This window comes from Tyto alba, unplaced genomic scaffold, assembly GCF_018691265.1.
Source record: "Tyto alba isolate M040663 unplaced genomic scaffold, T.alba_DEE_v4.0 Super-Scaffold_24, whole genome shotgun sequence".
In the NCBI taxonomy this organism is placed as follows: domain Eukaryota; kingdom Metazoa; phylum Chordata; class Aves; order Strigiformes; family Tytonidae; genus Tyto; species Tyto alba.
In genome coordinates this window covers 1-14,706 of record NW_024881298.1, presented here as the reverse complement: position 1 = coordinate 14,706, position 14,706 = coordinate 1, and the positions used below count along the sequence as shown (strand labels likewise).

General features: G+C 59.0%; 2 protein-coding genes across 2 annotated transcripts; both read left to right on the top strand.

Moving 5' to 3' along the window:
- On the top strand, positions 1–2,642 carry LOC122153826 (kallikrein-13-like). Its single transcript, XM_042797181.1, has 3 exons — positions 1–202; positions 1,433–1,569; positions 2,490–2,642. Exons 1-3 carry the CDS (start codon positions 1–3, stop codon positions 2,640–2,642), a joined length of 492 nt encoding a protein of 163 aa, XP_042653115.1.
- Positions 2,643–7,970: 5,328 nt separating this feature from the next.
- On the top strand, positions 7,971–14,475 carry LOC122153853 (kallikrein-14-like; the record flags this gene model as incomplete). The annotated part of the gene is made up of 4 exons (XM_042797234.1): positions 7,971–8,013; positions 8,614–8,872; positions 10,899–11,152; positions 14,281–14,475. Coding segments are annotated over exons 1-4 (751 nt in total), but the record flags the coding sequence as incomplete, so codon positions are not given.
- Positions 14,476–14,706: the final 231 nt, after the last annotated feature.

Genomic DNA, 14,706 nt, shown 5'->3' with positions numbered 1-14,706 from the left:
ATGGCCGTGGCCACCGTGGTCCACCCGGGCTATGTCACCGTCCCCGGGGCCACCACCTACGCCCACGACCTGATGCTGCTGCGCGTGGAACCCCCCTTCATCCCCACCCGCTACGTCCAACCCCTGGGCCTGCCCAGGAGCCCCCCGGCCACAGGGGCCACCTGCACCGTCATGGGGTGGGGCACCACCACCAGCCCCCACGGTATGGGGGGGGATGACACACACGGGGAGGGGTGGTGGCATCTCCATGGGGAACAAGCCCAAGAGACCATGAGAAGTTCAACTCAAAGTGGGTTGGGTTGGGTGGTGGCATCTCCATGAGAAAGGGATCCAGGTGACCACAAGAAGGTCAACTCAATGTGGGTTGGATTGAGTTGGGTTGGGTTGAGTGGTGTCATCTCCATGGGGAAGGGGCCCAAGGGACCATGAGAAGTTCAACTCAACATGGGTTGGGTGGTGGCATCTCTGTGGGGAACAGGCCCAAGAGACCATGAGAAGGTCAATTCAGTGTGGGTTGGGTTGGGTTGGGTGGTGGCACCTCTGTGGGAATGGGACAAAGGTGACCACAAGATGGTCACATCTATGTGTGTTGGGTTGGGTGGTGGCATCCCCATGGAGAACAGGCCCAAGGGACCATGAGGTCAACTCAATGTGGCTTGGGTTGGGTTGGGTGGTGGCATCTCCATGAGAAAGGGACCCAGGTGACCACAAGGTCAACTCAATGTGGGTTGTGTTGGGTTGAGTGGTGGCATCTCGATGGGGAAACAGGCCCAAGGGACCATGAGAAGATCAACTCAACGTGGGTTGGGTTGGGTGGTGGCATCTCCATGGAGAACAGGTCCAAGGGACCATGGGGTCAACTCAACGTGGCTTGTGTTGGGTTGGGTTGGGTTGAGTGGTGTCATCTCCATGGAAAAGGGACAAAGGTGACCACGAGATGGTCACATCAATGTGTGCTGGGTTGGGTGGTGGCACCTCTGTGGGGAACAGGCCCAAGAGACCATGAGAAGGTCAATTCAGTGTGGGTTGGGTTGGGTTGGGTGGTGGCACCTCTGTGGGAATGGGACAATGGTGACCACAAGATGGTCACATCTATGTGTGTTGGGTTGGGTGGTGGCATCCCCATGGAGAACAGGCCCAAGGGACCATGAGGTCAACTCAACTTGGGTTGGGTTGGGTTGGGTTGGGCTGGGTTGGGTTGGGTTGGGTTGGGTTGGGTTGGGTTGGGTTGAGTGGTGGCACCTCTGTGGGGAACAGGCCCAAGAGACCCTGAGAAGTTCAACCCGCCGTGAGTTGGGTTGGGTGGTGGCATCTCCATGGAGAAGGGACAAAAGTGACCACGAGATGGTCACGCCCACATCTGTTGGGTTGGGTGGTGCCATCTCCAAGAGACAAATGGACCCACCTTGGACACGTGTCCCGCCCCTCCCAGAGTCCTTCCCCGACACCCCCCAGTGCGTGAACGTCACTGTGGTGGGGGACAGCGAGTGCCGCTCGGCCTACGGCAGCAAGGTCACCGAGGACATGCTGTGTGCGGGCGTGGCTGGGGGGGGCAAGGACTCCTGCCAGGTATCCCCTGCGCCCCCCCTGTCCCACACCCTTGTCCCCATGTCCCCTCACCTTGTCCCCACGTCTCATCTCGTCCCCACGTCCCACCTCATCCCCGTGCCCTACCTTGTCCCCACATCCCACCTCGTCCCCATGTCCCCTCACCTCATCCCCATGTCCCACCTCGTCCCCATGTCCCCTCACCTTGTCCCCACGTCCCATCTCGTCCCCACGTCCCACCTCATCCCCATGTCCTACCTTGTCCCCACGTCCCACCTCGTCCCCATGTCCCCTCACCTTGTCCCCACGTCCCATCTCGTCCCCACGTCCCACCTCATCCCCATGTCCTACCTTGTCCCCACGTCCCACCTCGTCCCCATGTCCCCTCACCTCATCCCCATGTCCCACCTCATCCCCATGTCCCAACTTGTCCCCGTGTCCCTTCACCTTGTTCCCATGTCCCCTCACCACATCCCCAAGTCCCACCTTGTCCCAACGTGCCACCGTCTTGTCCCCATGTCCCACCACCTCGTCCCCATGTCCCACCACCCTGTCCCCATGTCTCACCACGTCCCCGTGTCCCATCACCCCGTTCCCAAGTCCCACCTTGTCCCTGTGTCCCTTCACCTTGTCCCCATGTCCCCTCACCACATCCCCAAGTCCCACCTCGCCCACATGCCCCACAGCCACCTCCCTCTGCTCCCCCACCGTGTTCCTTGAGCTTTGATGTGGGGACACGTCCCCACCCCCACGTGTGTCTCCCCACCCCACCCCCGTCCCCTCAAGTTGTGGCTCCGTCCCCGTGGCCGCCACCCGTAACCACGTCCCGTTGGGGTCCCCTTCTCCCTTGCGCTTCAAGACACGACCACAGCCACCACCCTGGTGTCCTCCCAGGCCAGGGAGTGTCACCGAGGTCCTCCCATGGTCCCTTTTGTCCCCAGGGTGACTCGGGGGGTCCCCTCATCTGTGACGGGGTCCTGCAAGGCATCGTCTCCTGGGGCGACCACCCATGTGGGCAGGCGGGGAAGCCCGGGGTCTACAGCCAGGTCTACAACTACCTGTCCTGGATCCAGGAGACCATAGGGGAGGGCTGAGGTCTCCTCGTCCCACCATGGACCTTCCAACCCCCCCCAGACCCACCAACCCCACCGTGGACCTCCCAACCCCACCATGGACCCACCAACCCCACCATGGACCCACCAACACCACCATGGACCTTCTAAACCCTGCCCAGACCCACCAACCCCACTGTAGACCTCCCAACCCCACCATGGACCCACCAACCCCACCATGGACCCACCAACACCACCATGGACCTTCTAAACCCTGCCCAGACCCACCAACCCCACTGTAGACCTCCCAACCCCACCATGGACCCACCAACCCCACCATGGACCTTCTAAACCCCACCCAGACCCACCAACCCCACTGTAGACCTCCCAACCCAACCATGGACCCACCAACTCCTCCCCAGACCCACCAACCCCACCATGGACCCACCAACCCCACCGTGGACCTCCTGAACCCCCCCCTCAGACCCACCAACCCCATCGTGGACCTCCCAACCCCACCATGAACCCACCAACCCCACCACAGACCCACCAACCCCACCATGGACCTCCTGAACACCCCCCTCAGACCCACCAACCCCATCATGGACCTCCCGACTCCAACACGGACCTCTCAACCCCACCATGGATCTCCTGAACCACCCCCCAGACCCACCAACCCCACCACAGACCCACCAACCCCACCATGGACCTCTTGACCCCCCCTTATGGACGCCCCCTGTGACCCCACCACAGATGACCTGACCCCACCACGAACCGGGCGGGGCCCATGATTGTTGGATTGACACCCCCGTGGACACGCCCACCCACCGGGGAGCCCAACGTGGATGACCCGAGGCCACCGGAAGCCGGCCACCAGCTGACGGGGCCAGTCCCACCAGAGATCCCACCACAGATGGATGGATCCCACCCAAATCCCACCACGGATGGACCGATCCCACCATGGATGGATGGATCCCACCAGAGATCCCACCATGGATGGACGGATCCCAGCCAAATCCCACCACGGATGGATGGATCCCACCACAGGTCCCACCACGGATGGATAGATCCCACCAAAGATCCCATCATGGACACACTGAGCCCACCAGAGATCCCACCACATCTGGTTGATCCCACCCCAAATCCCACCATGGATGGACCAATCCCACCACGGATGGACTGATGCCACCCCAGATCCCATCACAGATGGTTGGTCCCATTCCAGATGCCACCAAGGATGGACCGATCCCACCCGAGATCCTACCACGGATGGATAGATCCCACCAGAGATCCCACCATGGATGGACCAATCCCAGCCCAGATCCCACCACCACGGATGGACCAATCCTACCCCAGATCCCACCATGGATGGACCAATCCCACCACGGATGGACCAATCCCAGCCCAGATCCCACCACGGATGAACCAATCCCAGCCCAGATCCCACCACGGATGGACCAATCCCAGCCCAGATCCCACCATGGATGGACCAATCCTACCCCAGATCCCACCATGGATGGACCAATCCCACCACAGATGGTTGGTCCCACCCCAGATCCCACCACGGATGGGTCAATCCCAGCCCAGATCCCACCACGGATGGACCAATCCCAGCCCAGATCCCACCACGGATGGACCAATCCCAGCCCAGATCCCACCACTGACGGTTGATCGCCCCCAATAAACCGCCCTTCCCCCGCATCTCCAGGGCATCTCTGAGCTCCTGCGGGGCACCTGGGGGCAAAGGGAGCAGAACTGGGCCAAAGCAGGGAAAAATGGACAAAAGCAGGGAAAAAACAGGCAAAATCGGGGAAAAAATGGGCAAAATCATGAAAAAAACAGATAAAATCAGGGGACAATGGGCAAAATCAGGGAGAAATTAATAAAATCAGGGAAAAAATGGGCAAAAGCATGGAAAAGTGGGCAAGATCAGGTAAAATCAGGTAAAAGTGGGCAAAATCAGGCAGAATTGAGGCAAAATCAGGCAGAAATAGGCAAAACCATGTGGAAGTGAGACAAAAATGGGCAAAAGTGGGTAAAACCAGGCAGAAGTGGGGATATTGGGCCTGAGTGGGTCAAATTGAGCAAGACTGGGCAAAAGTGGGCAAAACTGGGCAGAAGTGAGCCAAAATTGAGCAAAAATGGGCAAAAACATGTAGAAGTGAGACAAAAATGGGGGAAAGTGGGTAAAATTGGGCAGAAGTGGGCAAAACCAGGCAGAATTGAGCCAAAATCAGGCAGAATTGGGGGATATTGGGCCTAAGTGGGTCAAATTGAGCAGGCCTGGGCAAAATCAGTAAAAAGTGGGCAAAATCAGGAAGAATTGAGCCAAAACCAGGTGGAAGTGGGCAAAACCACGTAGAAGTGAGGCAAAAATTGGCAAAAGTGGGTAAAATCAGGCAGAAATAGACAAAATTAGGCAGAATTGAGCCAAAACCAGGCAGGTGTGGGGGACACTGGGCCTAAGAGGGTCAAATTGAGCAGGACTGGGCAAAAGCCAGTAAAAGTGGACAAAATGAGGCAGATGTGAGCCAAAATCAGGAAATAGTGGGCAAAACTAGGCAGAAGTGAGCCAAAATTGAGCAAAAATGGGCAAAACCATGTAAAAGTGAGACAAAAATGAGTGAAAGTGGGTAAAATTGGGCAGAAGTGGGGGATATTGGGCCTAAGTGGGTCAAATTGAACAGGAATGGGCAAAACCAGGTAAAAGTGGGCAAAATGAGGCAGATGTGAGCCAAAATCAGGCAAAAGTGGGTAAAACCAGGCAGAAGTGGGTAAAACCACACAGAAGTGAGACAAAAACAGGTGAAGGTGGGTAAAATTGGGCAGAAGTGGGCAAAATCAAGTAAGAGTGGGCAAAATGAGGCAGATGCGAGCCAAAATCAGGCAAAAGTGGGCAAAATCGGGCAGAAGTGAGCTAAAATCAGGTCAAAGTGAGTGATACTGGGCCTAAGTAGGTCAAACGGATCAGAACTGGGAAAGCCAGGCAAAAGCGGACAGAATGAGGCAAAAGCGCGCAGAATGAGGCAAAAGCGGGCAGAATGAGGCCAAAGTGAGCCAAAATCAGGCAAAAGTGAGCCGGACGGGGCCGAAGTGGCCCAAAGTGGGCAAAACTGGGCCAAATGGGCAGAAGTAAGGAAACGGAAGGTATAAAGTGGGCCAAACTGGGGGAGGGGGGCTACCCACAGCGAGACCTCCGTGCCTCCCAGTACCGTACTGGCGGGAACTGGGCTTTCGCTCCCCTCCGAAGCCATTGAGTCAGCGGAGGAGGGGGGGGAGGGGAGAGGGTGGTGAATCACGGGGCGAATCGTCGCCCCACCCCCGCCCTGGCCGCGTTAGGGGGTAATTAGGGCAGATAACGAGGCCGGAGGGGAAACTGAGGCCCGGGAGGCCGCGGCGGCCACGTGACGGGGCCGGGGCTGAGCTCTGCCAAAACCGCACTGGGAGGGGACCCCGGCGTCCCGGCACCCACAAACGCTCCGCTCCACCCCGGGGTGCTGGCAGGGGACCCGGGCGTCCGGGAATCGCCTCCTTCCCCTCCCGCCTCCCCCCCCCCCCCCCCCAAAAAAAAAAAAAATCTCCCCACCCCATCCAGTCTAACTGGGGAGAAGCTCTCGAAGGCAGCTGGGGTGTATTGGGAGCAACGGGGGGCGGGTAGTGGAGGGAGATGACCTGGACTCCTGGGTCCCCTGGGAGTAACTGGGGTGATTGGGGGGTCCCTTGGGAGCAACTGGGATGATGGGGGGGACACACACCTGGGTCCCCTGGGAGTAACTGGGGTGACATGAATGTCCCTTGGGAGCAACTAGGGTGATTTGGGGGTCCCCTGGGAGCAACTGGGATGATGTGGGGGGGGGTGGGATGACACCTGGGTCCCCTGGGAGTAACTGGGGTGACATGAATGTCCCTTGGGAGCAACTAGGCTGATTTGGGGGTCCCCTGGGAGCAACTGGGATGATGTGGGGGGACCCTTGGGGACACCTGGAAGTAACTGGGGTGACATGGGGCTCCATCGGGAGTAATTGGGATGATATAGGGGGACACCTGGGTCCCTTGGGAGAAACTGGGGTGATGTGGGGGTCCCTTGGGAGAAACTGGGGTGACACGAGGGGGACTCCCCCTCCTCTCCCGGCCCCTCCTTCCCCCCCCCCCAGGGCGTCCCCAGGGGCGGGACAGGGTGACCCAGCCCCTCCCAAACGGTCACAAAAACCCGCCCCCACCCTGGGCCACCCACCCGCTGCCGTGGGCACCCGCAGGCTGTGCCACGCACCCGCTGCCGCACTCCCACGACCCACGACAACCCGCAACAAGAGCAAGTGACGTGGGTGGGAGGACATGGGATGGGGGGGGGAAGGAGGGGGGAAGGAAAGAGGGAAGGAAGGAGAGAGAGAAGGAGAGGGGAGGAGGGAAACAGGAGAGATGGAAGGAGGAAGGAAGAAAAGATGGAAGGAGGGAGGGAAGGAGAGATGGAAAGAGGAAGGAAGGAGGATGGAAGGGGAGATGGAATGAGGGAAGGAAGGAGAGATGGAAAAAGGAAGGAGAGTGGAAGGAGGGAGGGAAGGAAGGAAGGAGAGAGTGAAAGTGGGAAGGAAGGAGGATGGAAGGAGGGATGGAGGAAGGAATGGAAAGAGGGGAGGAAGAAGGGAGGAAGGAGAGATGGAGGGAGGGAGGGGAGGAGGAGAGAAGGAGGAAAGGGAGAGATGGAATGGGGGAAGGAAAGAGGGTGGAAGGAGGAAGGAAGAGGGAAGGAGAGATGAGAAGAGGAAGGAAGGAGGATAGAAGGAGGGAGAGAAGGAAGGAGGGATGGACAAAGGGATGGAAAGAGGGGAGGAAGAAGGGAGGAAGGAGAGGTGGAAGGAGGGAGGGAAGGGGGAAAGAAAGAGGGGTGGAAAGAAGAGGGAGAGAGGGAGGGAAGGAGGATGGAGGGAAGGAATTTAAAGAGGGGAGGAAGGGGAGATGGAATGAGATGGAAGGAGGAAAGAGGGAGAGGTGGAAGGAGGGATGGAAAGAGGGTGGAAGGAGGAAGGAAGGAAGAAGGAAGGAGAGATGGAAGAAGAGAGGGAAGGGGGAAAGAAAGAGGGGTGGAAAGAAGAGGGAAAGAGGGAGGGAAGGAGGATGGAAGGAGGGATGGAGGGAAGGAAGGAAGGAGGAAGAAAGAGGGAAGGAGAGATGGGATGAGGGAGGCAGGAAGATAAAAGAAGGCTGGGAGGAGAAAAGGATGAAGAAAGGAGGGTCGGGAGGGGGGGAGGAAGGAGGAGGGAGGTGGGATGGCTGGGGACAGGATGGGGGGGGGGGAGATGTGGGGCCAGGCGGGAGGGGCTGGGCGGGGCCACTGTCCCCACTGACCCTCCCCCCCGTCCCCTCAGGGCCATGGAGCTGCTGCCCAGCGCGTTGCTTCTCCTGCTGCTGACAGGTACGTGGGGCCCCGTGTCCCCCCCATGTCCCGCCATGTCCCCCTCGTGTCCCTCCGTGTCCCCCCTGTGTCTCCCCATGTCCCCCTGGGTCCCCTCCACCCTTCTCCCACTCCATGTCCAGGTCCCCATGGAGGGAATGTGGGGAGGGGACAGCTCTGGTGGCCCATGTCCCCACAGAGGGGACAGCTCTGGTGGCCCATGTCCCTGTGGAAGGGACAGATCTGGTGGCCCATGTCCCCACGGAGGGGACAGCTCTGGTGGCTCACGACCCTGTGGAAGGGACAGCTCTGGTGGCCCATGTCCCCACGGAGGGGACAGCTCTGGTGGCCCATGTCCCCGTGGAAGGGACAGATCTGGTGGCCCATGTCCCCACGGAGGGGACAGCTCTGGTGGCTCACGTCCCTGTGGAAGGGACAGCTCTGGTGGCCCATGTCCCCACAGAGGGGACAGCTCTGGTGGCCCATGTCCCCGTGGAAGGGACAGATCTGGTGGCCCATGTCCCCACGGAGGGGACCGCTCTGGTGGCCCATGTCCCCACGGAGGGAACACGGGGCGAGAACATCTGGTGACACACCCCACCCCCCCGTCTCCCCTGGCAGGAGGAGCCCGTAGCCAGGACCCGCCTGGGGATCCCTGTCCCCAGGGCCAGCAGGAGGTCAGGGAGGGCTCGGAGACCTTCTGTGTCCCCGCGTCACCGCCGGGCAGGCAGATGACAAGGGACGACGACCGGATCATCGGGGGGTACCCCTGCATCCCCGCCTCCCAGCCCTGGCAGGTTTACATCTACAGCCCCATCCGCTGCGGCGGGATCCTCCTGCGGGACAACTGGGTCCTCACGGCCGCCCACTGCAACAGCAGGTGGGGACACCCCTTGGGGACAAACCTCCCCCCTCCCCGGGGATGGGGACACCCCCCCTGGGGACAGGGCAGCCCCCCCCGGGGATGGGGATATGAGGAAAAGGGGAGACGTGTGAGTAGAGGGAGATGGGTGGGGGACAAGAGGAGGGGATGGGGACAGGGTTGGGGGACAACAGAAGGGCGTGGGGACATTGTCAGGGGGCGTGGCATGGGGACAGGGACACGGGGACAGGGTTGAGGGACCAGGGATGGGTGTGGGGACACGGTCAGGGGACAGGGACATGGTGAAGGCCTGGGGACACAGTTGGGGGACCACGGGTGGGTGTGGGGACATCCTCAGGGGATGTGGCGTGGGGGACAAGGGTGTGGGGATGTGGTTGGGGGTCAAGGGATGGGCGTGGGGACATCCCCAGGGGACGTGGCATGGGGACAGGGACACGGGGACAAGGTTGGGGGACCAGGGAAGAGTGTGGGGACATGGTCAGGGGACAGGAACAGGGTGAAGGCCTGGGGACACGGTTGGGGGACAAGGGAAGGGTGTGGGGACATCCTCAGGGGACGTGGCATGGGGACAGGGACACGGGGACACAGTTGGGGGACAAGGAAAGGGCATGGGGACATCCTCAGGGGACGTGGCGTGGGGACAAGGGTGTGGGGACGTGGTTGGGGGACAGGGACATGGTGGAGGCCTGGGGACACAGTTGGGGGGACAAGGGACGGGTGTGGGGACATCCTCAGGGGATATGGTGTGGGAACAGGGACATGGGGACACGGTTGGGGGACCAGGGATGGGTGTGGGGACACAGTCAGGGGACAGGGACATGGCTGGGGGACAAGGGAAAGGTGTGGGGACATCCGCAGGGGACCTGGCATGGGGACAAGGGTGTGGGGACGTGGTTGGGGGACACGGGATGGGTGTGGGGACACAACCAGGGGGGTGTGGCGTGGGGACAGGGACACGGTTGGGGGGCAGGGGATGGGTGTGGGGACGCGGTTGGGGGACAAGGGACAGATGTGGGGACAGGGACACGAGACAAGGGATGAGCAGAGGGACACGGCCGGGGGGGGGGATGGGACACGACGTCCTGAGGGGACACCAGTGGGGTGCAGAGCTGTCCCCGTCCCCCCACCTTCCCCCGTGTCCCCCCACATTGCACCGGCCTGTCCACATCTGTCCCCCCCACAACGTGTCCCCAACCCACCCATGTCCCCCCCCACACCCCACCCCTATCCCTCCGTGTCCCCTGTCCACCCACATCCCAGCTTTCCCTGCCATGTCCCCCCCCCCCCATGTCCCCAACCCACCCTTGTCCCCCCCCATGTCCAATGTCCCCCCATATGTCCCCCTCCGTGTCCCCATGTCCCCCCCAGTGTCCCCCCATGTCCCCCTCCCCCCCATGTCTCCCAATGTCCCCACCCCACCCTTGTCCCCCCCCGTGCCCCCTCTTTGTCCCCCCCCGTCTCCCAGTGTCCCCCCCATGTCCCCAACCCACCCCGTCCCCCCCCATGTCCCCCTCCGTGTCCCCATGTCCCCAACCCACCCCTGTCCTCCCCATGTCCCCCCACACACGTCCCCCTCTGTGCCCCCATGTCCCCAACCCACACCTGTCCCCCCCCATGTCCCCCCCCATGTCCCCCTCCGTGCCCCCATGTCCCCAACCCACGCCTGTCCCCCCCCATGTCCCACGTCCCCCCCCACGTCCCCCTCCGTGCCCCCATGTCCCCAACCCACGCCTGTCCCCCTCCATGTCCCACGTCCCCCCCCACGTCCCCCTCCATGCCCCCATGTCCCCAACCCACCCCCGTCCCCACCCCTGCCCCCCCTCCGTGTCCCCCCAACCCACCCATCCCCCCCCTCAAGTCCCCACACCCCACCTCTGTCCCCCCCCCGCGTCCCCAAACCCACCCCCCTGCCCGCCACCTCCCACCCCCCATCCGCGTGTCCGTGTCCCCCCCGTGCGTGTGTCCGTCCGTCCGTGTGTCCCCCCCCCCCACTTCCTTCTCCCCCTCCTCCGTGGGGACGCAGAGGCCTGCGCCTTCGCCTGGGCGAGAACGACCTGCAGCAGGCGGAGGGGACGGAGCAGGACCGGCGGGTGGCCGTGGCCATCCCCCACCCCAACTTCAACCCCACGACCCTCGACAACGACCTCCTGCTGCTCAAGCTCGACCGGCCCGTGGCGCTCGGCCGCGCCGTGCGGACCCTCCCCCTGCCCCGCGCCTGCGCCCCCGCCGGCACCACCTGCCTGGTCTCCGGCTGGGGCACCATCACCACCCCCCAAGGTGAGAGGAGACCCGGAGGGAAAATGTCCGGGAAAACCAGAGGGAAAATGTGGGGAAAACAGAGGGAAAATGTGGGAAAAATAGAGGGGAAATCCGGGAAAAACAGAGGGAAAATCCGGGAAAAACAGAGGGAAAATCCGGGAAAAACAGAGGGAAAATCTGGGAAAAACAGAGGGAAAATGTGGGAAAAACAGAGGGAAAATCCGGGAAAAACAGAGGGAAAATCCGGGAAAACCAGAGGGAAAAACAGGGAAAATCCGGGAAAACCAGAGGGAAAATCTGGGAAAACCAGAGGGAAAATCCGGGAAAAACAGGGAAAATCAGGGAAAAACAGAGGGAAAATCCGGGAAAAACAGAGGGAAAAATCTGGGAAAAACAGAGGGAAAAATCTGGGAAAAACAGGGAAAATCAGGGAAAAACAGAGGGAAAATCCGGGAAAAACAGAGGGGAAAATCCGGGAAAAACAGAGGGAAAATCTGGGAAAAACAGAGGGAAAATCAGGGAAAAAAAGAGAGGGAAAATCTGGGAAAAACAGAGGGGAAAATCCGGGAAAAACAGAGGGAAAATCCGGGAAAAACAGAAGGAAAATCTGGGAAAACCAGAGGGAAAATCTGGGAAAAAACAGAGGGGAAAATCCAGGAAAAACAGAGGGGAAAATCCGGGAAAAACAGAGGGAAAATCCGGGAAAAACAAAGGGAAAATCTGGGAAAAACAGAGGGGAAAATCCAGGAAAAACAGAGGGAAAATCCGGGAAAAACAGAGGGAAAATCTGGGAAAACCAGAGGGGAAAATCCAGGAAAACCAGAGGGAAAATCTGGGAAAAACAGAGGGAAAATCCGGGAAAACCAGAGGGAAAATCTGGGAAAAACAGAGGCAAAATCCGGGAAAACCAGAGGGAAAATCTGGGAAAAACAGAGGCAAAATCCGGGAAAACCAGAGGGAAAATCTGGGAAAACCAGAGGGAAAAACAGGGAAAATCCGGGAAAACCAGAGAGAAAATCCGGGAAAAACAGAGGGAAAATCTGGGAAAAACAGAGGGAAAATCCGGGAAAAACAGAGGGAAAATCTGGGAAAAACGGAGGGGAAAATCTGGGAAAACCAGAGGGAAAATCCAGGAAAAACAGAGGGAAAATCTGGGAAAAAACAGAGGGGAAAATTCAGGAAAACCAGAGGGGAAAATCTGGGAAAAACAGAGGGAAAATCTGAGAAAACCAGAGGGAAAATCTGGGAAAAACAGAGGGAAAATCCGGGAAAAACAGAGGGAAAATCTGGGAAAACCAGAGGGAAAATCTGGGAAAACCAGAGGGAAAACATAGAAGGAACCTGTAGTAAACCTGTAGTAAACCTGTAGTAAACCTGTAGTAAACCTGTAGTAAACCCGTAGTAAACCCACTGCTCCTGGGAAAGTCGTGGCAGAGTGAGGCTGAAGGCACAGCGAAGCTGTGGGGAAACCTGGGGTAAAAATCATAGTGAACCTGTAGTAAAGTCGTAGCAAACCTATCGTAGAGTTGTAGTAAACACCGAGGAAGCTGAGGGTAAAGTTGCGGGGAGCCCGTGGGGAAGTTGTGGCAGAGCCAGGCTCGATTTACGGCGAAGCTGTGGTGAAACGGGGGGGGGGGGGAAATTCATCGTAAACACAGAGTAAAATTGTAGTAAACCTGGAGCAAGGTCATAGTAAACCTAGCACAGAGGCTTAGAAAACCCAGACTAAAGTTGTAGTAAGCCAGGAGTGCGCAGGGGGTGAGGACCCCTGGTGTAATGCCCCCCGGGGGAGGGTGGTTACTCCCTGGAGTAATGGCTCTCGGAGTTGGGGGGTTGTTACCCACGAGCGTAAGGCAGGAGTAAGGCAGTAGGGAGGGGCAGGGCTGGCTGCTTGCAGGAATAACCCTGGAGTAAATCAGGGACGGGGGGGGGGGGGGGGGGGTCGGGGCTCCCAGGAATAAACCTGGAGGAATGGGCATGAAGGCTGTTGGTCGCCGGCGTAAATCTGGAGTAAAGCCCGGAGTAAGCGAAGGGAGGGAGCGGGGGCCACGGCCTCGCCGGAGCCAGCCTGGGGCCACTCCTTAGACAAGCAAAGCGGGCTCCTCGCGGGAGTAACCTAAGAGTATCCCATGCGTACCTGAGTAACCGAGGAGCAACCTACAAGCAACCACCAAGTAACCTACGACGAATTTGTAAATAATGAATAACCAATGAAAAACCTCCAGGCAGCTTAGGAGTAACTGGTGCCTAACCTAGAACGAACAACCGACCTAGGAGTAACTGACGCATAACCTGTAAGTTACCTAGGAGTAAGCTGTAACCAACGCGTAACCTATGAGTAACCAACCAGTAACCAACGCGTAACCTATGTGTAACCTACCAATATCCAACGCGTAACCTATGAGTAACTGACCAGTAACCAACACGTAACCTATGAGTAACCGACCAGTAACCAACGCATAGCCTATGAGTAACTGACCAGTAACCAACGCGTAACCTATGAGTAACCGACCAGTAACCAACGCATAGCCTATGAGTAACCTACCAGTAACCAACGCGTAACCTGTGTGTAACCTACCAGTAACCAACGCGTAACCTATGAGTAACCAACCAGTAACCAACGCGTAACCTATGTGTAACCTACCAATATCCAACGCGTAACCTATGAGTAACTGACCAGTAACCAACACGTAGCCTATGAGTAACCGACCAGTAACCAATGCATAACCTGTGAGTAACCTACCAGTAACCAACGCGTAGCCTATGAGTAACCGACCAGTAACCAATGCGTAACCTATGAGTAACCGACCAGTAACCAACGCATAACCTACGAGTAACCGACCAGTAACCAATGCATAGCCTGTGAGTAACCTACCAGTAACCAACATGTAACCTGTGAGTAACCTACCAGTAACCAACCCATAACCTATGAGTAACCAACCAGTAACCAACACATAACCTGTAAGTAACGAAGAACCTAAGAGTAGCTGATGATGTAAATACCCTAAGAAACTAATGCATAACCTATAAATAAATGAAGCGTAACCTAGGAGTAAACTAGGAGTAAACTAGGAGTAGGGCCGGGAGTATCCCAGCAGCCCCTGGGGGTGGCCCCGCCCCTCCCTGACCCCTCCCCCCCCCCGCAGTGACCCTGCCCCGCCACCTGATCTGCGCCTACGTGGACATCATCCCGGCCGCCGTCTGCCGCCGCGCCTACCCGCAGCGCATCACTCCCAACATGCTTTGCGCCGGGGTGCGCAGCCAGCGCATCGACTCCTGCCAGGTACCGCGGGGGGGCGGGGGGGCACCCCAAAAACCTCCCCCCCCACCCCGAAACCATCGTCCCACCCTAAGCCCCCCCTCCCCCCCCCAACTCCCCATCACCCGGAATGAACAAGAAGCCCCGCCCCCCCCAATTTACTCCTGCCCTATTGAACCCCAGCTTCATGGCACCCCCAAAATATGCCCTCCCCCCCAATCAAGCTCCGCCCCCCACCCCCCAACTCACGCGCCCTCCAACCCAGCAACCTTCTGCCTCAACGGCTCCTCCATCTTAGAAACTTCACCCCCAA

What these genes read in the sequence shown, in the direction of transcription:
- LOC122153826 (XM_042797181.1), top strand. Translation starts at nt 1, where the DNA reads ATGGCCGTGGCCACCGTGGTCCACCCGGGCTATGTCACCGTCCCCGGG. An exon ending in CACCACCACCAGCCCCCACG is followed by an intron (nt 203 to 1,432) that starts GTATGGGGGGGG and finishes CGCCCCTCCCAG; the next exon opens with AGTCCTTCCCCGACACCCCC. An exon ending in GGGGCAAGGACTCCTGCCAG is followed by an intron (nt 1,570 to 2,489) that starts GTATCCCCTGCG and finishes TTTTGTCCCCAG; the next exon opens with GGTGACTCGGGGGGTCCCCT.